We start from the raw sequence: 22,892 nt of genomic DNA on the forward strand, positions 1-22,892 counted from the left end.
TGCACTTTTAGACAATCAGGGCTGGATTTGCAAAAGCCTGTGCATGTCATTGCAGCTTTCACTTGCCTAACTTGGGGATGCATTTACAAAAGGGCTAGCTAGACATGTAACTGGTGATTTGCACGTGCATTACCATAACAGCATGTGCAATCATGGTAATGGCACGTGCAAATGCATGCAGAGACTTCTGTAAGCCTGGCCCCTGGGGTCCACATCTCTATGCTAATTCCCAACCCCTGGGTCTGACAACCCGTGATGCTGTCAGTACTGGTCTCGTCTCTGCTATCGATGCCTCGTCAGACAAGTCAAATCCTCTTCTACTTTCAAGGGCTTTTTTCCCCAGCCTGTATTGATGCATGAAGATTCTTTATTGACTATAGGGGGTTTAATCACAGGCACGGGGGTGGGGGGGGGGACAAGTACCCCAGTCCTTCCTAGACATCCTACACTACACTTTGGTAACAGAACTGGCTTTGGAAGAACTGCAGAAAAGTACATTTGGGCCTAAAACAAGGGTCACTTGGTTAGCAAGGAACTTTACATGGTCGCAAAGCTTTGTGCTTTTCCAGCACCCTACAGCCAAGGACCTCCAAGTGCTTTCAAACCAGTAAGGAACGGAGCTGCACAACTAGGGCTGGTTGTGAAGCTAGCAATCTGCTTCATGAACAATGCTGAGGTTTCAACATTTGTTTTCGGTCCTCACTGGTTTCGATGAGTCAGCATTTTCCAAAGAAAAAAATTTTCAGCAGAAAATCCCGACCACCTCTCCTCTGAGGTGGGGAGATATTAGCCCCGTTCTGCAAATAGGGCAACTAGAGCCCAGAGAAGTTAAGTGATCTACCCAAGGTCTCTGGCAGATCCAGATCTCTGGGTAAGGCACTGTAGCCACAAGCCCATCATTCTCCTCCTCTAAAGAGATACGGATTTCTGCACAGCCCCAAGAGAGTGCAGCTGGTTCAGTTTAGGGGAGAGACCCTAGAGCCCATTGGTGAGGCGAGTGTAAACAAAACGAGAGACTGATGATCTAGCACAGGGGTGAGCAAACTACGGCCCAGGGGCCATATCCAGCCCTCCAGACATTTTAATCTGGCCCTCAAGCTCCCGCTGGGGAGTGGGATCTAGGGCTTGCTCCACACGGCTCCTGGAAGCAGAGCCATGACCCTACTCCAGCTCCTATGCGCAGGGGCAGCCAGGGGGCTCCACATGTTGCCCCCGCCCCAAGTGTCACCCCTGCAGCTCCCATTGGCCAGGAACTGCAGCCAATGGGAGCTATAGGGGCAGCACCTGTGCCCGGGGCCGCACGCAGAGCCACCTGGCCGCTCCTCCGCGTAGGAGCCAGAGGGAACACGCTACTGCTTCTGGGAGCTGCTTGAGATAAGTGCCACCCAGACCTTGCACCCCTGACCCCCAGCCCTGATCCCCCTGCCACCCTCTGAACCCCCTCAGTCCCAGCCCAAAGTCCCCTCCTGAACTCCCAACCTCTCATCCCCACCCCAGAGTCTGCACCCCCTCCCCACACACCCCAACCTGCTGCCTCAGCCCAGAGCCCCCTCCTGCACCCTGAACTCCTCCTTTCTGGCCCCATCCCAGAGCCCGCACCCTCAGCTGGAGCCCTCATCCCAACCCCCAATTTCGTGAGCATTCATGGCCCATCATACAATTTCCATACCCAGATGTGGCCCTCAGGCCAAAAAATTTGCCCACCTTGGCTCTAGCATCTGGAACAAGCCTATTCCTTAACTATAGTAGGGATTCAGGCCAGGCCGGTTTAGTTATCAGCCATTTTTGTGTGATCTGTGTGCTTTCCAGCCGCATCCAATGCCTGCAGCAGAAGGGCTGACATAGCCTGCTCGTACCAGAATCGCAGCTCAATCTTACAGACCCAAAAGGGGTGGTCCAATTTGGCTAAAGTTCAAGTTCAGCCCTACTAGGATCCACCGCTATGAATGAATTCAATAGACACTCCACCCGCTTACACCAGGGCAAAATTTGACTCCATGCCACCAAATTCCTGAATCAGCTTCCTAGACTAAAGAGAATTTCTCTCTGCATTTATGTTCTGCCACATGACGGTTACCGTCACCAAGACGACACAACCAGCATGTTCCGCTATTCACTGTGAACCCCAGAAAACCCCAGGTGACCCTCAAACAACCACCCTTTAAAAGAGTCTCAGAATAGCCTCTCAAACAATACCAACCTCTTGGATTCAGATGGAGGTGGATTTATGATGTCAGTCACATACACCTTGCTATTAAGCAGGGTGGACAAAAATCAATGATTTATTATTTAAATTAGATTGTTTTGATTTTGTTATTTAAATTAATGATTTCTCTTTTTAAAAATAAATCTGTTTAAAATGAAATCTGAAGTGAACACAAAATATGTTCAGGACTAAACTTATTATAATCTCTTAAAACATTATTTTTATTTAAAATATGACAAATTCATGAGCCTCTAGCAAAACCTTTGAGTTAAAGGCTGCTTTTCTATATAAAGAAAGAATTGGGGGAATGGGGGGAAATCTAGCTTTTGAGGTCAAGCTTTATAAATATGGCACAAGAGGCCAGGTACTATATTAAAGGTTTGTTTTGTTTAATAAAAATGTATTTTATATGCTGTTTTGTGTGTTTAATTAAATTCCAGTTTACCACCCTAATGCAGCTTTAAACAAATCATCAGCAAAATGTTAATTATCTAGTAAAGAAGCAATACATCAGTCACCATTTTAACATACTAAAAATATACAAGTAATTAATAAGACTGAAAATATGAAGCTACATAATCTCATAAATAACTGTATATAGATATAGTGTATCGTTCTAGGTAGGAAAAAGATGTACCAAATCTAGTGCAGAGGTTTTATTTAGTTATAAATCAACATGGTTCAATGGTTATATTAACCAATGAGAATGCACCTTTCTTTACAAACTAACTGAAGCACAAATGGAAACGTGGATTCAAATCAATGATTTAAATCAAGACTTTCCGGTCAGTTATTTAAATCATTATTTAAATTGCCTTAATTTAAATCAATCCACCTTGCTACTAAGAGACACATGGACCCAAATGTGGTATTCTAGCATGAATTTATTGTACCTGGGGTGCCTGTTGGGTACAGCGCATTCTCACCCCACTTACCTGGGCAGTGAATGTGTTACAATGGGAGTGAAGGGGAATCTGCAGTGGATTTCACTGGAATTCAAGGGTAACGTTTTCAAAAAGGCCTGAATAATTTAAGAGACCAAAAGCCAGTTTCAAAAGTCTCACTTAGAAGCCTCAGTCTCCCGGACAGTCAATGGGACTAAGGGTTCTGAGTCACTTATGAAAATGGAACTTCATTGCTTTTGGGATTTTTATTCCAAAGAGTTATACCAGTGGCAGAGACAGACTCGGGAGGTGGTGCTCTGAGCCCCAGACCAGGGCTATGTGGAAAGGTGCAAGAACATCTGCTCTGGGAGACTAAAGCCTTCTGTACCCACAGCATGAGCATCTCCTACCCCAATTCACCAACGTGCCTCACTTAATCAATTCTCTGCTATCACATGGGCCTGGCGCACAGGTGCACCTCGGTCTCTCTTGGTCTCTGCCTGTAGCACACAACAGTTCAGTATCCCAAGGACTGTAGTACTTGCGTCTAATTGTGTTTGTTGGGCTTGGAGTGCCGGGGATGGGTGGGGCTGGTGGCCTGCAATACTAGATGATCCGGTGGTCTCTTCTGGCCTTAAACTCTATGACTCACTCCTGACCTGGAATGAGCACAAGTTCTATGGCCCATACCGGCCTAGATTCTCTGGTGAGACTTTCAACAAATGGGGCCAGCTTGAGCCAACTGCTGTAACAGGGACACCTGTCCACGCAAAAGTGGCTGGAAACTAGGGCATTCCCAGCTGAGAGCTGTCCAAACCAGATGGACTTCCCTGCAAGGATGCAATTAAACACCTCGCAGGCTGCCTGAGGAGCTGCAGGGGCAGAAACTGCGGGGCCTCCAAATGGCAAGTTTGAATTTGGGGAGACACTTGTGTGCTCAGCCCACAGGCCCACGCAGACTGCCACAGAGGGCTAATTAAACCCACGCCAGGAATCAACGCTCCCTGAAATGGCAGGAGGTTACAGTTTAATAACCTGCTCGCAGTGCCATTAGAAATGCTTGCCCTGGGAGAGCGTCTTCAGAGGAGCTTTCATTTGCATTCTGTGACCTGCTACTGTGGGGACTTGGCAGCTGGGAAGAGAAGAGAGCACAAGCACGCCAGAGCCGCCAGGATCAGCACATCCCACTCTCCGACTCTCACATCCCCCGGGCCACCTAGACGTTGTCACAGCATCTGTGCATCTCGCGCTGCATTAACCCTCACTCTGCTGGGCCCAGCCCTGCGCTCTGTGTCAATGGCTACATGGAGTACAGTGCAGCAGTGGCAGCATACAGGGAGGATCCCATTTGATGAGCCTGTGTGCACTTGGGAGTCCGTTTCTGAAGACCAAGAGAACGATAGATGAGGCAGTGCTGCTAATAGTTAGAGGAGAGGGATGGGAGTCAGGACTCCTGGGGTCTGTTCATAACTCTGCCACTGCATCACTGTGCAGCCATGGACATGGCATTTCACATTTCTGCCCCTCAGTTTTCTCATCTGTAAAATGAGGGCAATACCCACCTTGCAGGAGGGAGGGGTGTTGTGAGGTGTAACCCATCCACTTCTGTAAGATGCTCTTTGGATGGACAGCACTAAGAGATGATAAGTGATGGTGCTATTGAAGATGTAGGTGGCAAAATACTCAAGCAAGTGTCTGCAGCTGTTCTCAGGGAAACATGGCTCGCGGGCTACCTTAAAGACGATTCAGGCCAGGGACATGACACGCCAACTGGATGCTGCAGTCCAGTGGAAAGGATTTCCTCACATCCCTGCTTCTCCAGAGACTGGCCCCAAGTGGTCTTTGTCCCTTTGCTCCCGATCTCCATGGCTGTCATGTGCCGTTACAGTTAAAGTGCTGAATGCATGGGAGATGTGCCACCCCTGGGTACAGGGTGCCGAGAGAGAACTGCCAGGAAGAGTGATGGTGCCAGGGTTCAAACGCTCGCCCTCACCATGGAACCTTGGTTTGATTCCTCGCATCCTTATCTGAAGCAAGTTCTGCTTGGTCCCTGCCCATCTCTTTATGGATGGATTCCTGCCTACAGGAAATGGGTCCCGCTGGGTCTCTGCCGACCTTCTGAGGAGTTTTCTGTACACCCACCCTCCAGATACAGCAATTATATTAATGAGGCTAGACTAACGAAAGCTGTTGCGAGGTGCAGTGTAGCCACACAGCAGCTACACCCCACCCTAGAGGCGGCCGTGCTTCAGTGGGTGCCCAGGGACAGAGCCAGGCATCGTGACTGATAAAAAGCAGCACCCCCTCCTTGGAGGCAGCTCCCACTGGAGTGATGGGAATGGGGGCTGCTGTGATACCCAGGACTGCACTGACAGCTCTAAGCCATCGTATCTGCAAGAGAGCTACAGTCCCAGGATGCCACGTTATTGGGTATCTGCAAGCTTTCTGATGATTACCAGGCAAATCCGAGCACTGACCAACTCAACATGGCCTCCCAGCTGCACTAGACGTGGCCTCGCCAGGGAAGGAGAGGCTATGAGTGCCCCTCTCCATCTCTCTTCCCCTTGCTGCCTGGGCTCCCTCCCTGCTCTCACAAGTTCCACTTTGCAATCTCTGCCTTAGTCCTTCTTTCATCCCTGGATACGGCTTCATCGTGGGAGCCTGGACTCATCCCCATCCCTTCCTATCCTCTCACACTCCTCACCGCCTCGAGTCTTCTCACCCATCATCACAACCTCCGCTCCTGCACGCTGCCTCACCATGACCCAGGGTCCCCTGGAACAAGGGGTGCACAGGGCTCCCTTAGGTTGAAGGTGGCAGGTGAGGACTCTATCGAGAGCCAGTAGCCCACTGGTAATCACTGGGAAATGGACATATAGGTCATACTGAAGATGTTCTGTATCTATCCTGATAATTATGTTCTTAAGCCCTAGGAGTTGAGGCAGGTCACCAGAAAGTGACACACCTCAGAGATGTTCCTTTCAGGCAGTATGTAACAGACACCTATTTCCCTGTCAGGCCATTTATGTATTGCAGATCTAGCTGCATACTGAGCCAGGTGCAAATTAAGACACTGCAAAATCTACAGGAGAGGAAATCGACAGGATGAAACAAACAGCAGGCGAGTGTGTCCTGTTTAGGAACAAGGACTGTTCGGGTCTGCCTTGGAGTGCAAAGGAATAAACTGAATCCTTGGCTCATGAAAGGAGGGTCACAGCCAGCCTGGCTGTAAAGTGCTGCAAGGATTTGGAGTGAACACCACTCTACAAGACATGGGAATAGCTAGGCTGTAGAATGCGTGTTGTGATTTTATATGTAACTGTCTCCACCACTTCTACTTCCTCTGACATGAACCTCTCTGCTTTGATAAATGAACTAACACTTGATTTCACTATAAGCACCTCTCGGTGCTGGGCATTCAGCAGAGGGGCGATCTGAGGGGGAACTGGTATGCTGAGCTGTACTGTTTCTTACGAGGAGAGGCTGAGGGAACTGGGTTTGTTTAGTCTGCAGAAGAGAAGAGTGAGGGGGAATTTGATAATAGCCTTCAACTACCTGAAGGGAGTTCCAAAGTGGATGGAGCTAGGCTGTTCTCAGTGGTGGTAGATGACAGAAGAAGCAGCAATGGTCTCAAGTTGCAGTGGGGAAGGTTTAGGTTGGATATTAGGAATCACTATTTCACTAGGAAGGTGGTGAAGCACTGGAATGGGTTACCTGGGGGAGCGGGGGTGGAATCTCCATCCTTAGAGGTTTTTAAGGCCCGGCTTGACAAAGCCTTGGCTGGGATGATTTAGTTGATGTTGGTCCTGCTTTGAGCAGGGGGTTGGACTAGATGACCTCCTGAGGTCTCTTCCAACCCTAATATTCTATGATCCTATGATTCTAAGCAATGAACCCATGAACACTGTGAACATCCAGTGGAGCAGGGGCTGGACACTCCAGGGCAGAGTCCCCAAACTGTGGGGCGTGCCCCACTAGAGGGGCACAGAGGAACCTTCGGGGGAGAGGGTGCAGCAGGGCCCAGGCTAGCCACCACAGGGCCTCAGGAGGGTGAGCCACCCAGCCCCTTCCCACCCCCAGCTCTGCTCCAGTCCTGTCCACAGCCACACCCCTAGCTCCCAACGCTGCCCCCAGACTCAGCCGCTGGCTGCAGCTCCATTCCAGGGCCAGGGCTGAGGCTGGGGGCGTGACTGGCAGCAGAGCCGCACCTGGCCACGGGCCCGGCTGCCGTCCCCCCCCCCAGACTGGCTATGGCTCTGCTCCCTCCCCCAGTCCCAGCCCCACCTCATCTGTGGCCCCCTTACCCCTGTCCACAGTAGCAGCCCTTCTCCCAGCCCTGGGGACAGGGGGCACAGACAGCAGTAAGGGGGCCATGACCCTCAAAAGTTTGGGGACCTCTGCTCCTGGGAGATGCTCAGGGGGCTCGAGGGTTGGGGTGTGCCAACTGCCCACCTGCAGAGTGCCAGCAAGGCCTGCATGGCCAAGAGGGCTTGCATTGTCCAGGGGGTTGTGGAGCTGACCCACAGAAAGCTCAGACAAGGCTTCCACAAGCTAAGGACAGGTGGTGGCGAGGGGCCTCCCAGCCCTGGGCACTCCCAGGAAGCCTCACACTCACTACGGCCAATGCCTGCATTCCTCACTTCTCCTACCCCCCACTCTCCCCATCAGTCCCACTCCCCCTCTCACCTCCTGCTTCCCTCAGTCTCTTTGGCTCCACCTCATCTCTCTCCCACCTTCCACCCCCTCCTCTCCCGGCTCCTTCTCCTCATTATTGGGCTGCTAAGTTGGCCTCCCCTCTGAAGGGCTCCGATCCGTTTGCACTAATGCCTTCTCTCCTGAAAGCCAGCGGAGGCTGCATTTCAGCCCTTTGATGCCTCTTCTCTCTGCTAATCCCATTCTCTGGCTCTGCAGCTCCCGTGGGGATGGCGCAGCAGAGAGAGGGTCTCCTGCGCTCAGCACGCCTGCCCTCCGACTCTCATTAAAAGAATCTTTTCAAACCTGACATTGCCAAACTCTCTCGCCCGCGCCTTGGGCTCTTCAAGGGAAGTGGGGGGGCTGGGAGCTCTTTGGAGAAGCTGTCTCCATGGCAACGCAAATTCCCCTCAGAAATGGTGCACAGGTCACCTGCTTGCATGAAAGTTTCTCGCTTGATTTTTTTTCCCCCTGCCTCGCCAACAGGTGTTGGGGAAGCAGATGCCACTGAAGTGCCAGTGTTGGCACACCTCAGATTTCAGGAAAACCACCTGGGGGGAACTCTGACTTGCTCTAGCCTCCGAACCCACAGACGCCTCCTACAGCTTGGGAAAGGGAACTAAGCAAGAGGGCTCGCCATACAGGGGAGAGAGAAGGCATGAGCCTGACATCTCTGAAGGCTCAGGAGCAAACCTGGGTGAGGTGACAAGCAAAAAGGAGCTGACTGGTGACAAGCCCACTTCCTAGGCCCTGTTCACATCAAACAACCACACGGTTTACAAGGACAACGGTTTCTGCTCAACACAAGCCCCAAGGCTGCAGGTCAGGACTGAGGGGCACTGGCAGGGGGTATCAGGGCTGAAATAGCGGGGGAGGGGGGGCTGCAATCCAGGACTGAGCGGCATTGGCAGAGCTGTGGGGAACCTAGGGCTGGAACAGCAAGGGGCTGCAGGTCAGGATCATGGTGCATTGGCAGGGATGTGTGAGGCTCCCAGGGTTGTGAGAAGCCCCGGACTGGAATAGCAGGGGCCACAGGTCAGGATGAAGAGACACTGGCACAGTCAGAACTGAGAGAGAGAGAGTGTGTGTGTGTGTGTTCTGCAAGTTGGAAGTTATGGGCATTGGCACAATTGCCTACAGAAGCTGGCAGAGTTTTTGCTTATACCATGCCTGGGTCTAGCCACTGTTACAGTCACAGAACCCTCACCCATGAGCGCGGAAACAGTTGAGGCTGGAGGAGATTTCAGAATGGCTCCTAGCACCACATCCTGCTAGGGCATCTCCAGCATAAGCCCCTGTCACTGTAACCACTTCTCAGTCCCACTGGCATGGGGGCATCCAGGCAGCGGAGGCCCAGCATGAGCCACAGCTCAGAAGTAAATGCTGGGGAGTTGCGGGGAGATGAGGGGAATCTTGCTGAGGTTCGCCGAGTGCAAAAATTCTGGGCTCACTCGCAGAAAGCCATGAATAGGTGTGGCGATTACTGGGAGAGAACTCACAGCAAAGCACCACACATACCTGCTTTATCCTGAGATGTACCCTCGAGGGCCAACAAATCCCGTCGTGTTCCCCACCCCAGCCCTCCATCTTCTGCCTAGCGGCTAGAACAGGAGAGTGGGAGTCAGGACTCCTGGGTTCTATTCCTACCTCTGCCACTGTAAACTTGGCTTCGGATCCCCCCCGCCCCCATCAGCATACCAAGGATAATGGTGAGTACATGCTTTTAGAAGGGTGGGCTTCTAGACAGTGCTTAGAGATCTACAGGTAAAAAGTGCCACATATAATCTAAATACTTGCTGCTCCAAACTGGGGGTGGAAAGGCTCAGGCTGATCTTAGATTCTCCTACAAATGAAGCAGGGTTTGATCCTGGCCAATGGGCTCATGATCAGGTGCCAGGACAACCCCTGATGTGACCTGCCTCTCCAGTTCTCCAAGAGAGGATGACCGATTCCCATCCCTGACAGCCCCAGAGTAGGGGGCTGAGACACAAAACCGATCTCAACTACTGCTCCCGGCTTCAGATCCTGACCGGGACATACTCCAGTGGCGCTAAGAACACATGTGAGTTGGGGGATATTTGCCTGAACACAGCCAGTCCTGCCTTGCCAATTCAAAGGCAACAGTTTTAGTCTAGGACAAGCTCCTATTCTCTATTCACTTTGAACGCCCAAGATCCCTAGATGTTGGATTTTTTTTAAACAGAAAGGCAGCTCTCATTAAAAAGCTGCCAGGTGTTCCCAGCACAATCTGTGGCTCTCTTTTTAGCTCTAATGATTTCATCTCTTGTGTGACAGATGCGCTCTCCAGGACCTTTCCTGGAGCAAGAAAACGTCATCTCTGCACCACAAAGCACTGTTTTAACAAACCTGATGCTCTCCCAGCCCACCCCCTCCCCCGCCCTTGTCATCTCGACAACCTGCCCCAGGGCTGGCAGAGTCACTCAGGGGAACTGTCTCATGGTACGGTCCCATGGCACTGCTACCCCCGGCCCCAAGTAACCCACCTCCTCCCCTGTTATGTGCAGCCCAGGTGGACATTTCCAATGGGGAGAAAGAGTCCTGTGGCACCTTATAGACTAACAGACATATTGGAGCATAAGCTTTCGTGGGTGAATACCCACTTTGTCAGACGCATGTAGTGGAAATTTCCAGAGGCAGGTATAAATATGCAGGCAAGAACATTTCCAACAGGAGCTACCACAAAGGCTGAGCTACAAGAACAGGAAGAGGGCAGAGAACTGGGAATGGCACAGGTGTTCTGTTCTCCTGATTCCCTGCCACCTCCAGAGCCCATCCTTCAGAGCCTGAATAGTGCACCCCCTGCTGGCCCCCACTGGAATCTGCCCAAGGGCAGAAGAGAAAAGGCTGGTTCTCATGACCCACTGGGTACACACCGGCTGGGGCAGCATCCTGCGGCACAAAGTAGGAGGAAGATATTTCTGTTTCCCACAGGGCTGGGATTCGCGCCAGGAACTGGAGGTTTATAAATAGTTGCTTCCATATGAACGGATGAAAATGTTGGCATTCGATGGGTAGGTGCTACCGCAAGGCGGGTGCGCTGGCGTCTCCCTCCTCCGGACCCAGCTTCAAACCCTGGTGCAGGTCCCCCACATTCAAAGGAGGCTGATGCTTCCTTGGCATCTCCATTTGTCCACATCACTAAGCCACCAACGTAATTAGCCACAACAAACCACCTTTGTTTAAGAGAGGCCTGTACCCTGGCAGAGTCCCCACCCTGTGCTTATCAAGTATATACACACTGGGGATAATCCCAACTCACCCCTCCTGGGTTTTCCCTCCATTGTTGTGTTAAATAACAAAACAAAACTCAGCCTAAGTTTCTCTCCCAGCTTGGGTGTTCCTGGGGGCTTCTGGGCAGGGCCACTACCAGCCCAGACCCCAGTTCTCTCTCCAATCAGAAACACACACATCCTTTTATACATCTTGATTGGACTTAAGGTGGCCCAACAGAGGACATCCCTGCATCTACCTGCAGGATCCTACCGCCTCACTGCATATCTCGAGATCCAGGTCTGAAATAGCTAGGAAGGTGCAGGTCAAAGTTGAGATGCCACAGGAACGGAAGAGAGGGGGTGCTGCAAGTCGGGACCGAGATGCAGACCCAGAGCCCCAGGTGTGCACTCTTGCATGGAATCACTCTGTTTCTATCCAGTCCTATCAGTGAGGAGCCCATTCAAAACAAAATTTAAGTATGAAAATTCCTGAACGTTTCCACTCTGCAGGCTCAGCTTCCCAGGGGCCTGCACTCAAGTCTCAGCCTACCCTGCAGAGCTCTACTTCCTGAAAATATTTTCCTTGCCAGGTGCAAGGTCCCTCTCCACGCAGCTCTGCTCCCATGCAGATCCATGCAGCTCTGCTCCCATGTCTGAGATGGGTGCTCCCTGGATGGGGGAACGCTGGAACCTAGAGGAATCTAAAACTTCAAGGGAGCAGCCTGCAATCGAACCCACCCACTGAAAGGAACGGCCTTGGCAAAGTGCAGAGAGGGGAAGAGTCTTCAGCTGACAGCTACGAAGAAGCTTTAGGGGAGGAAGTCTAGGACTTGGATAGAAAAGGAGGATGAAGCTGGGAGCCTCAGGTCGGGAGATTTGACAATACAGCTTGGCAGGGAAATATGAAAGAAAATGTAATGGAGCAGGAGATACCCAGAAGACCTGGGATAAAGGGATACACACACACACATATCCACCACACCACCCTAACCCAGGAGGCTGTAGTAAGAAGAACATAGGAACGGCCATACTGGGTCAGACAAATGGTCCATCTAACCCAGTATCCTGTCTACCGACAGTGGCCAATGGCAGGTGCTTCAGAGGGAATGAACAGAACAGGGCAATTATTGAGTGATCCATCCTGTCATCCACTCCCAGCTTCTGGCAATCAGAGGCTAGGGACACCCAGAGCATGGGACTGCATCCCTGCCCATCCTGGCTAAACAGTCATTGATGGAGCTGTTCTTCATAGTGACAACCACCTCCCAGAGAAAGAAGGAGTTGAACCTAAAATAATTCCACAAACGACATGCTGGGCATTATCAGCTTATAGAGCCCTACCACATATACACACACAGAGCAGGGCACACCCAGATTGGAGAAATATCTCTAGTACACTCTAAGCCTAACTACTCATTAAACCCTAAACCAGCTAGAGATCGCTACCTAGCCCCACTGGAGTAACGAGATTTGCACTGCAGCTCCCTCCACTGCAGGGGGAGGGAATTGAAATGGAGAGGCAGATACATAGGTCTAGTTAAGATGCATGGAACCACCACTTACCTGATAGACTCCTAACCACAGGGCAGTGCTTTTAGCAGGAAACCAACTAATCAATATGTCTGAATGGGGAGAAGACTAGTAAATTATTACAAGATGGCTGTTGCAGATACAATAGGTTAACAGCAAGAGAGGACTTGAGGCCATGTGACTGAGGGCTGGTCTACACTATGGGGGGAAATCGATCTAAGATATGCAACTTCAGCTACGTGAATAACGTAGCTGAAGTCGAAGTATCTTAGATCGAATTATCTACCGTCCTCACTGCGCGGGATCGATGTCCGCAGCTCCCCACGTCGACTCCGCTACCGCCGTTCGGGTTGGTGGAGTTCCGGAGTCAACAGGAGCTCATTCGGGGATTGATATATCGCGTCTAGATGAGACGCGATATATCGATCCCCGAGAAATCGATTGCTACCTGCCGATACGGCGGGTAGTGAAGACGTACCCTCAGTGAGAGGAAGTTATTATAGGTAAATTACCAGCTGCATCCACAACAGCCAATGGCAGGAGAGGCATTTATTGGTGCGCTATGAAACTGACACATTCTGCAAGGAATGGTCGCTCACCTTGATGTAAGTGTCGAGGGCCGGGTGGACACGGTTCACCGCCAGCTGGATGGAGAAGGGTGTGGTGAATGGGAAGGTTGCCATGACCACATGGCTGGGAGCCGGGAAGGAAAAGATCTTGAAACCAAACTTCTGGAAGAGTCGGATCAGATCCTCTGATGGCTTCTCCTCCCCCTCGCTCAGGATGCAGCCCACAATGTAGCGGCATTTCTCAGGTGGCACCTAAAGAAATGAACGAACAAAGGCTGAGAAGGGTACAGGCTATGATTTTAATAAGGGTCCACATCCACCTGCCAGGTGCCCTGGAAACCCCACAGCCTGTTAATTCACCAGGTACTGGAGTCACCCCCACAGGACAGGAATAACACACCTAGACGAAATTGTGGGGCAGCTGCCTGGGACATTCCAAAACCCTACACATTGGCAAGCTGCACCCTTAAGAGCAGGGTGAGGACAAAGCTGGTCAGCTAATCTAACTGCCAATGAATTTGACCCACAAACAATAATCTATTAATCAAACAAGGAAGAGACAAACAGACAAATAGTAGGGAGTGTGCATTAGTTTTAAGTAAAATTTATGTAAAACAGATGTAAATGAGTTGGAAATGCAGTCCTCAATTGGGTAAAGGTGGGACACACTGAGAACATGTCCCTGTGGAGCTGAGCCAATTAGAAGGTACAGTTTATTTGTTTTTGTATCTTCTCCGGGAAGTTGATAACCTGTGAGTCAGCTTCCCCCCACCCTACACTTCACAAACACAGACAAACGAATGCCCACTACCTTGTGCCAAGGAAGCAGAATCCCCATTTCACAGATGGGGAAAACAAGGCCAAGATGGGGAGTGACTGACCCCCAGCCACCAAGAGAGTGAGTGTCAGAGCCAGAATCAGAACTCAGGAGAGCCCAGGTACTGGTCCTATGTCAGACCACGTTATTCTCTCTGAATATGGAATGGGATTTCAGTTCTACCTCTCGTCGAAAGAAGAGGACTCAGAATTAAGAGGCCTGGATTCTATTCCCAGTGCTACCAATGATGCCTCAGCAAGTCAGTAAGCTGTTCTGTGCCTCAGTTTCCCCCTTTTACCTTACCTTAACGCCTGCAGAGTGCTTTGAGATCTTCAGACGGAAAGCAACAGAGACGAGCAGAGTGTGAATATTATAGTCTCTTCTCAACCCTCTGCAGTTGTGGGCAAGAGCCAGACAAACTCAGCTAGGACAATATTAAACAGGGCCCAATGAGCGAATGCTGCTTATCTAGCGATGCTGGCTATTCATGCTGATGTCAACAAGTGAGTGGCAGCCAGTGGCAGCTCCAGGCACCAACGCTCCAAGCGCGTGCCTGGGGCGGCCAGCCGCAGGGGGCAGCCTGCCAGTCCCTGCGAGGGCGGCAGTCAGGCAGCCTTTGGTGACTTGGCTGCGGGAGGTCCGCCAGTCCCGTGGATTCGACAGCAATTCAGCGGTGGGTATGCTGAAGCTGCAGGACCGGCGGACCTCCTGCAGGCATGCCGCCGAATCCGCGGGACCGGGGACCTCCCACAGGCATGCCGCTGAATCCGCAGGACCAGGGACCTCCCGCAGGCATGCCGCCGAAGGCAGCCTTCCCACTGTGCTTGGGGCAGCAAAAAAGCTAGAGCTGCCCCTGGTGGCAGCAGCAGGCTGCCCTCTCCTACCCTGCTAGCCAAGGACCACACGGTGCACGCTGGCTTTTTAGGAATCTGCTGGCAGAATATTAAACAAACTCCTGAAGTTTCCAGGGCTGCAGCCCAGAACCAGCGCAGCCATCTCAGCTACATACAGTGCCTTATCTGACCTATTTTATTTTACCCACTGGTTGGCATATTAAATCGGCCTGGGAGATGTGGGAAAAGGTATTTTCTGTACTTCCTAAACAGGCAAATCCAGACACAAAAGGCAGGACATGTTACCCGCCCGGGGAATGTTGGTCAGAGAATGGGATTAAGTGGCTAAGTAATGTCACTTGCACAAATTGGGCATTTGGTAGGAGGGCCTAGTGAGCAGAACTTATACTGATTCAGTCTCTACCTGGACCCAAATCAGCTCACCATAAGTGGACACTACTCCCAATGCAGTCAATTGGGTGTTTGCCTTCTTATGGCAGAGATGGATGGATGGAAGGGGTGGGTTCGTTGCTTTGCCTGCCCCTCGACTGCCAGACGGGCCTACATGGAAAGTCACATAGGAGTGTGCACCTTTCCTGACCGGCTCTTTCCTCAGACACAGACCACACACTGTGCAGTGTCCAAACTCACCCTTTTCTTGGGGCTCAGCTTTATTGACAAAGAAATTAACCATACCACAGAAATGATCAGCTCAAACCCTCTTTCCCCCCCGGCCCCGGCTGCTCATAGGGTTCCTCACTCAGCACTGCTCAGCCCACATTCTGGATCCTCCCTCTCTTTCTCTCTAGCTAGTCCCACTTCCCTACTCCTATTCCAGTGGTCTACAGGCACAGGCAGAAGCCACTTCATCCTTTCCCAGCAGGATCAACAGCTACTAACAGGATGGCACTTTTCAGACACACACTTTCAGCCTGATACATAATGTCACATGCATCAATTTTATAATCAACAGATGTCTGATGGATAAATGAACCTAGCCCACAGCCTTCCTGCCCCCACGTACTCTAGGCTGCAGCTAGCTGAATTTTCCCTCCAGACGCTAACACAGACCACACACAACAACCTGAAACAGTGCTCCAATGTGACTAACCAAGAGCAGAACCACTCAATCCATTTATGGATGAGAGAGGGAAAAAGGCCATGAAAAGAACATTCGTTAGGCTTCCAAGTCAAGCACTCAGAAAGAAACAAACACTGGAATTAGAGTCACCCATAAGTACTATTACCCCCCAGTTAACAGATGAGGAAACTGAGGGACGGAGCAGCTGTGGTTTGCCCAGGGCCACAGGGTGAGTCAGTGGTTGAGCTGCGAACACAACGGCAGCCTTCTGCCACAAGCCCAGGCTGCCCCTTCTCAAGGAAGGCTTCCCCACCGCTGGCCATCGACAAACATCCAGATCCGCGTGTGGAAAAACAACAAGCGATTAAGGTATTCACTATGGAGTCGCGCTCGAGGGAACCAAACCAAACAAACCGTTTACTTCTACCTTCCGTACTTCTCTGGCCCCTCATCACTGTATCTAAGCACCTTCCAACCTGGATCGTATTTACTCTCCCCACCCTGCTGGGAGGAGGGCATTGAGGGGCAGAGAGGACCAGTGACTTGCACACAGTCTCATGCTGTAACCACTGCACCAGATTTCCTCTCTTCTGGGATCTTCCTACCACCCCCATAGAACTGCTCAGCAAACCTAGGTCACAACACTCCTGCTAGGGAAGCCAGGCCAGCCTAATCCTCCTCAGCCATGAGAATCATGGCCACCGACAGAGGGTTTAATGCAGGGCACGTGGGGGGGGGGGGGGGGAGGAGTCATCAGAGCTGCAAAGGACTCCTAGCCTGCCAAAGCTCTAGTTCTCCACTAGATAAAGCAAGATCCCTGTAAAAGGCTGCAGCCTGAGCCACACAGCCGCATCTTCAAAACAGGAACAGCCAACAGGGTTATCAGTCCCTCTCCGGACCCAAGGGAGATTGCGCTAGACCCACGCACGCTTGTGGGCACCCAGAAGACAGCCATCAAACTCCTTGGGCCCCATCTGAGAGACCCAAAAGCTTGTCTGTCTCACTCCATCATCTGAAGGCTTCCCAGCTGGCGGGCAGGCTCAGCTAAGCAGAGTCCTGCTTGGAGCAGACTCCAGAAGAGGAAACCAGAGTGCAAGCTACTGAATGAGAGGGTCAATAGGGACCACCAGGCCAGTTGGGACACTGTGCCCTTCCCCGGTTGTTTTGCAACCTATGTGAAGTGAGCTGTAGGTCTCAGTCCAGTCCCTCATGTGGAGGCTCCCGCATCGCACAACAGCAACATGCTAGCATCATAGCATCTCCGCTTCCTCTCTCTTGCTTCCTTTCCAACCTGTAGAAGAAATCACTTGACTGACCTGTACTCATGTGTGTGTGTGTGCGCGCAGAACTCACTGAGGGGTACCTCAGCCTCAGCAATGGGCTGTGCATTGAGCGTGATGATGCCCCGGCCCATTCTCATCTCGTGCACAGGCTAGTCCCACAGCAGAGGGCCAGTCCCCAGCAGAGTTCCACCTCCCATGCTCATGAGCCTCGCCAGTTGGTCAGCAAGACCATTGTTTTGGCGGAACGCGGCTGTCCTGGGAAGTCGTGGTCATGGAGGTAAAGGTGATCGCTGATGTAGCCTGGGTCACTCCCATAGACGGTTTGAACCGGACCTAAAATCAATGGAGGCCAGGCACGGTGGCCAGGTGTTTGCAGCGACATGTAGGGCTAAGTAGCCAGGCTGCTGTGATTTGCACCACCTGGAGCTTTTTCAGGGTGTGTGGCTTCATTCCTAGCCACAAAGAGTTGCACTCATTAGGTTTGGAAGTCACAAATGCCGAGTCTCCTGGCTCATCACAGATGAAAGAGGGCATTCTTTGCTGCCATAATTATTTGATCACCCTATAGCACTAAGGGGTACAAAAGGACCCCAAGGCTGTGACCTACCTAACAATCTGAGAGCAAATGCCCTTGAGATGTTCTTCAGGAGGGTAACTCTCAAAGCACTTCCCTCTTCATACCAGCATCTCTTCAGTCTCTCCTAGGTACATCTATAGCCAGCTTCCTCTTCAGCCAGGGGCTGATTTCTGGTAGGGCCTGAGAACGCTGTGGGACGGCACTGTTTGTGTTGGATACCAAGGAAATGCAGAACTGAGCATAGGTGCCAACTGTTCCTGGCACCGGTGGGTGCTCGCGCCCCCCCGGCCCCGCCTCAACTCCTCGCAGCGGCTTGGTAGTCCATAGCCTGGCCACTTCTTCAGGGGAAGGGGGACCCAGGTCTTCCCACTACTCTGGGTCCCAGCCCAAGGACTCTGTAAACAACAGCTTCCCGCTGCCCCGCCTTTCTTTCTCCACCAGTCTGTCTCAATTCCCTGGGCCATTTCTCCACAGCCTCAGCACCTTCAGCTCCTGCCTCTGGCTCCTTCACCCTCTTCCCAGGGCCTCAGGCCTGCAATGCAAGCCCTAGTAGTCCTCTTCACGGTGCTAGTCTCTGCAGCCCTCTAGGAAGCCAGTTGCCTCCCTTGGGCTTCCTGCAGCAGACCATATGCTCTGGCCTGCAGCTTCCTTTTATGTGGGCCGGCTGGGTCCTGATCGGCTGATCCAGCTGCTGCCCTAATTTGCTGCAGCCACTGCCCTAATTGGCTGTTTCCTTGCAGCCCTCCAGGCTGGGTTTTAACCCTATCAGGGCAAGTACAGGGCAGACACCCTGTCACAGGGCCAAATAAGTAACTGACTAGAACAAAACAGTCCTCTAGCCTGGCAAGGGGATCCCAGAAGTTGGAGGTGAGCACTGTCTCTGACGTCCTCTCAATCCTTGGCCTTTCTGCTGGAGCTGCCAACACAAGGGCCAGATGGCTGCCACCGCCATGGTCCGCTCCTGACGATGCTTGAATTCCAAAACGTATGTTGATAGAACTGAAGCTACCCAGAAGGCCAAGGAATAAAAGAATCAGTGAAGCACAGAACCGCTCCCTGTCTACAGCTATTGGAACACTGGTACCCAAGTTCCCCCTCCCGCCCTGCTGTCCATGCTCCTCCTCATGATTCTCAGATGACGTGCAATGGGAGAAGCAGGAAGGAAGAAAACGTGAGCAGTGGTGGTGGAAAACATGGTCTGCTAGAGAGAGGAATTTTCTCAAACCATGAAGAAAGCAGAGAGACTTTTTTCCTGTTGTCAGAAAGGGAGCAAAATCATGGCACTGGAGCAGAGGTTTTCCACTTGTGGTCTGTGGGTCCCTATAGTCCACAGACTATGGCTAAGAGATCCATGAAAGGCTGTCATTACCAAAGAACAGTGGTTTTCAAGCTGTGGTCTGTGGAACCCTGGGTGTCCGTAGACTACGTCTAAGATTTCCAAAGGGGTCCGCACCTCCATTCGAAATTTTTTTGGGTTCCACAAATGAGAAAAGGTTGAAAACCACTGCACTGGAGGGTTTCCAGACTGTTTCCACAAACCGCAACTGCCTCCGTACAATCCCAGAACATGACACCTCTCAGAACAAGGGGCTATCAATTTAAAGAGAATATCACCACATCTGGGATGTTCTCAGAGGCCAGAAAAAAAGCAAGTCCCAAGCCCAGCGGCCTCCTTCCAAGAATGCAGCCCATTCAGACAAGGGAGGCATTGACCGCAATCAGGGCCACAACCCGTGACCCTGGCCCCTCTCCTTCCTGGGTTGAGGCTCAGTGCTGGGTGAGGGAGATGCACTGTTCTCAACTCCAATGATATCATCTTCAGGAGGAGACTGCAGTGTGTTTGCCTACTTAAGAATCTGCAATTCTCAAGGATTGGAGAATTCCCCCAAGTCCCCTTGCCTACACCTGGAGAACCGAGCCAGGAGGCCCCCAAAGAACAATCCACTTAATCATTTTGGGGAAGTGGTTCCTAGAAGCTCATCAGTTTGAATCACCGTGTTGACAAATGGCTCTAGCGCGCAAAGGAGAAACGGTCCTGAGAGAGAGACAAGGTAGTGGGAAAGACAAGACCTACACAGCGGAAAGGAGAGAGGCAGACAATGCGCGTGGATGGGGAAGTGAACAATGAATCAGGGAGATAAGAGCCCAGAGTTCTCACACACACCAGACAGCTCTCTCTGACCATGGCTGAGACAGGGGCTTGTCAATCACACTACAGAGGCATACCGCTGGGGTTATCATACAACTACCTTAGGCAACCATCGGTCAACTACCTGATATTCAGCCATCAGAGATCAGACATCACAGACAACCTGCAGACCTACAACCAGCTGCTTCCAAACCCTCAGATCTCTGCCTGCCCCCCACTCAGCATTTTAGCCTCCAATCAGACAGACAGGGCAGCTCAGGAAAGGGACATATCACTGTACACGACCATCACAGCTGCACAATCCCTGATACTGCAGGAGCCCTTGGGATCACAGCTCCTCATCAGCCTCTGGGGAGACAACAGAGCAGAGAACTCTGGGGGAGACAGACCGGCTCAAGGTAATGGGGGAAGAGAGCCCTTCGCTTCTAGATCACCCCATCAAATCCAGACCAAGAGGGACCAAAATTGAGACATGTTGGTCTGTGGCTCCTACGTGAAATGAGTTGGTGGATCTCAGGCTAGTTCCCAGTGACCCTTGTTGCCAGGCTTAGCAGAGGTATCAAGGACTGACTCGGCCCTGGAGAAAGGTATCCCACCATGCCCCACAGGGCATGTTGGCAGAGCTGCGTAGCAATGCTTTGCACAGCTGCCACCTTTGCTCTCCCTGCTCTAGAGAGAGGACTTCAGGCTCCAGGGCTGGTAACACAGCCCCTTTCAGCAGCACCGAATTCACTATGCTTAGGAAGCAGAGACAGCATCTGTGCCCCTTGGTCTTGGGTTTCTCCTTTAAGTACAGTTGGTGAGGGACTGAGAGCTGAGCCCCGCAAACTCATTCCACCTCAAGTGACAAATCTTGCCTGCATCTGCTCAATCAGTGTGTGATTCCACAGTGGGGCTGGCATGAGTCAGAGGGAAGGTGCAAATTATACCAGTGGGTTACAGTGCCCATCTCCAATCCCTCTTTCTACAATACAGAAACTCAGAGACCAGCTGGTCGGGCAGTAATTATGGCAGTTTCACCTGCCTTGGGGACTCTGTGGGACACATGCCTCCTTGCAAGAAGCATGAGCCAAAAGAGAAGGAGCAGCGAGGCAGGCCTGGGGCGCTCACCTCCTGCGTGATGCTATCAATGGGAAGGACAGCTGGGATGCAGAGGCTGAGGGCTCAGCAGCACTGGGCCTGCTTCCCCATTAATGTGACCAACAGGGCCTCAAGAGTGCAGCCCTTAGCCTCCTCCAGCCCCAGGCTCTACTGGAAACACCCCACAGCTGTTCTGCTCCAAGGAGGAACCAGCTAAGTGGCTCCACCACAAAGCCGCCCAAGTCCAGTCCAGTGGTAGGAGGGTTCCCCTCTCTTCTTTAGCCGACCCCTGGACTTTCCAAAGTGATCTCAGCCTGATTCAGCTCAAAATCATGCCTCCAATTTTGTGCGCGCTCTCTCTCTCAACTGCCTGTGCTGTTCTCCCATAGCAGATCTGTACCTCGCAGGATTCCTTGCCCTTCCTTCCCCTCTCTCCCACACACTCCTAGAGATGCACTTTGATGCTGCAGCATAAGAATATTCTTTTTTTTTTCTTTTTTCTTTTTTTTTAAAAAGGCAACTGTAAATGTACAAAGGGACTCTCAGAAGCAATGCTAGCTACCATGCCACAGAGCAGAGATCTGGTTCAAACAGCACATTGCTGCCACCCTGTGCCACACAAGAGACCTGCGTGCAGAGCTCTGCTATGGAAAGAACACCACATTTTCTTCAGACCATATTTTTGGAGCTAAGCAGAGAATGGAACAAATTTTGGAAAAGAAGGATCAGTGAAAAACTGGTCAGTATTGTTATCTGATTCCTGTAATAAAGAGATTCACTACTAAACAGATTCACGTGTGGATTGCAATAACCTCCTGGCCACCTAGGATTTCAGAGCTGTCACTATATTGCAAACCATTTGGAACTTTATAGCAACAGAGGATACAGAACTCAACAGACTGCTTTCTCCAAGTTACCTGCCACTTGAACCACACGAGACTCCGTCAGTGGTACAGGACTTATGAGACACAGCTGAGCATTCTGGATTCCTTGCAGAGTTACACATTCCAGCATTAGGGGATGGAACTCGACTCCCCACTTCACAGCCAAAGCTGCTTTTTCAAAGGTCAATCTCCAACTGGAGAATGCCAGGGATCTACACTACACCAGCCCACACAGTCTTGACGAGGCTGGGAAAACATACAGAGAACACTTCATCCAGGCAGATGTGACTATTGTTTCTAGAAGGATGTAAAGCCCTGGAAGGAGAGGAATTATTCAATCCCATAAAGTATAACTAGGAATCATAGCTGAAATTGAGCAAAGGACAAATTAGGCCAAAATAACAGGGAAAGCTTGCTAACAGTGAGATCTATACAACTGTGGAACAGTCTCCCAAAGGACGGTGCAGAAGCCCCACTGCTTGACTCACTTAGAACTAGACAAAGCTGTGGAGAATAGTCTGCAGGGTCCAATCCTGGAATGATTCCTGGGGACATTGGCTCAATTATTAAAGTGCTGATGAGTCTGAAAGATGGAAGAGACATCTCCTCACACGTTGTCGCTGCAGGAATCTCTGTCATGATTTTGAGACTGTTGCTTTAAGAAGTGACTAAAGAGCATTTCAGCAGAAGCCAAGCTCCAGGAAAATGAAACATCCTTTCAATCCCTTTTGTGACAGACCCAGACCAGTGGGGTACAGGAGTCTGGTAGAGGGCAAATATACTGGTCACTGGCTGAGTAGTTTTCTGTTCCCTGAGTGACCAGAGAAGGGGCTGCACTAGAGTAATCAGGAACCTGCTAGAACCAATTAAGGCAGACAGGCTGATTAGAACACCTGCAGCCAATCAAGGCAGGCTAATCAGGGCATCTGGGTTTAAAAAGTAGCTCACTCCAGTCAGGCGAGGAGGAGCCAGAGGAGAGGAAGTGCGTGTGAGGAGCTGGGAGCAAGAGGTACAAGGAGCTGAGAGTGAGAGCGGGTGCTGCTGGAGGACTAAGGAGTACAAGCGTTATCAGAC

The 22,892-nt window shown here is 51.3% G+C and overlaps 1 protein-coding gene across 3 annotated transcripts in view; it reads right to left on the minus strand.

Moving 5' to 3' along the window:
- TEX264 (testis expressed 264, ER-phagy receptor) overlaps positions 1-22,892 on the minus strand; it is a 126,687-nt gene that overhangs the window by 85,905 nt on the left and 17,890 nt on the right. For all 3 annotated transcript variants that reach the window (XM_039547488.1, XM_039547489.1, XM_039547490.1), the window contains exon 4: positions 13,145-13,366. In XM_039547488.1, coding sequence (XP_039403422.1) covers positions 13,145-13,366 — 222 coding nt within the window. The remainder of the gene's footprint in view (positions 1-13,144; positions 13,367-22,892) is intronic.

The sequence above is a fragment of the Mauremys reevesii genome, linkage group 7, assembly GCF_016161935.1.
Source record: "Mauremys reevesii isolate NIE-2019 linkage group 7, ASM1616193v1, whole genome shotgun sequence".
NCBI lineage: Eukaryota > Metazoa > Chordata > Testudines > Geoemydidae > Mauremys > Mauremys reevesii.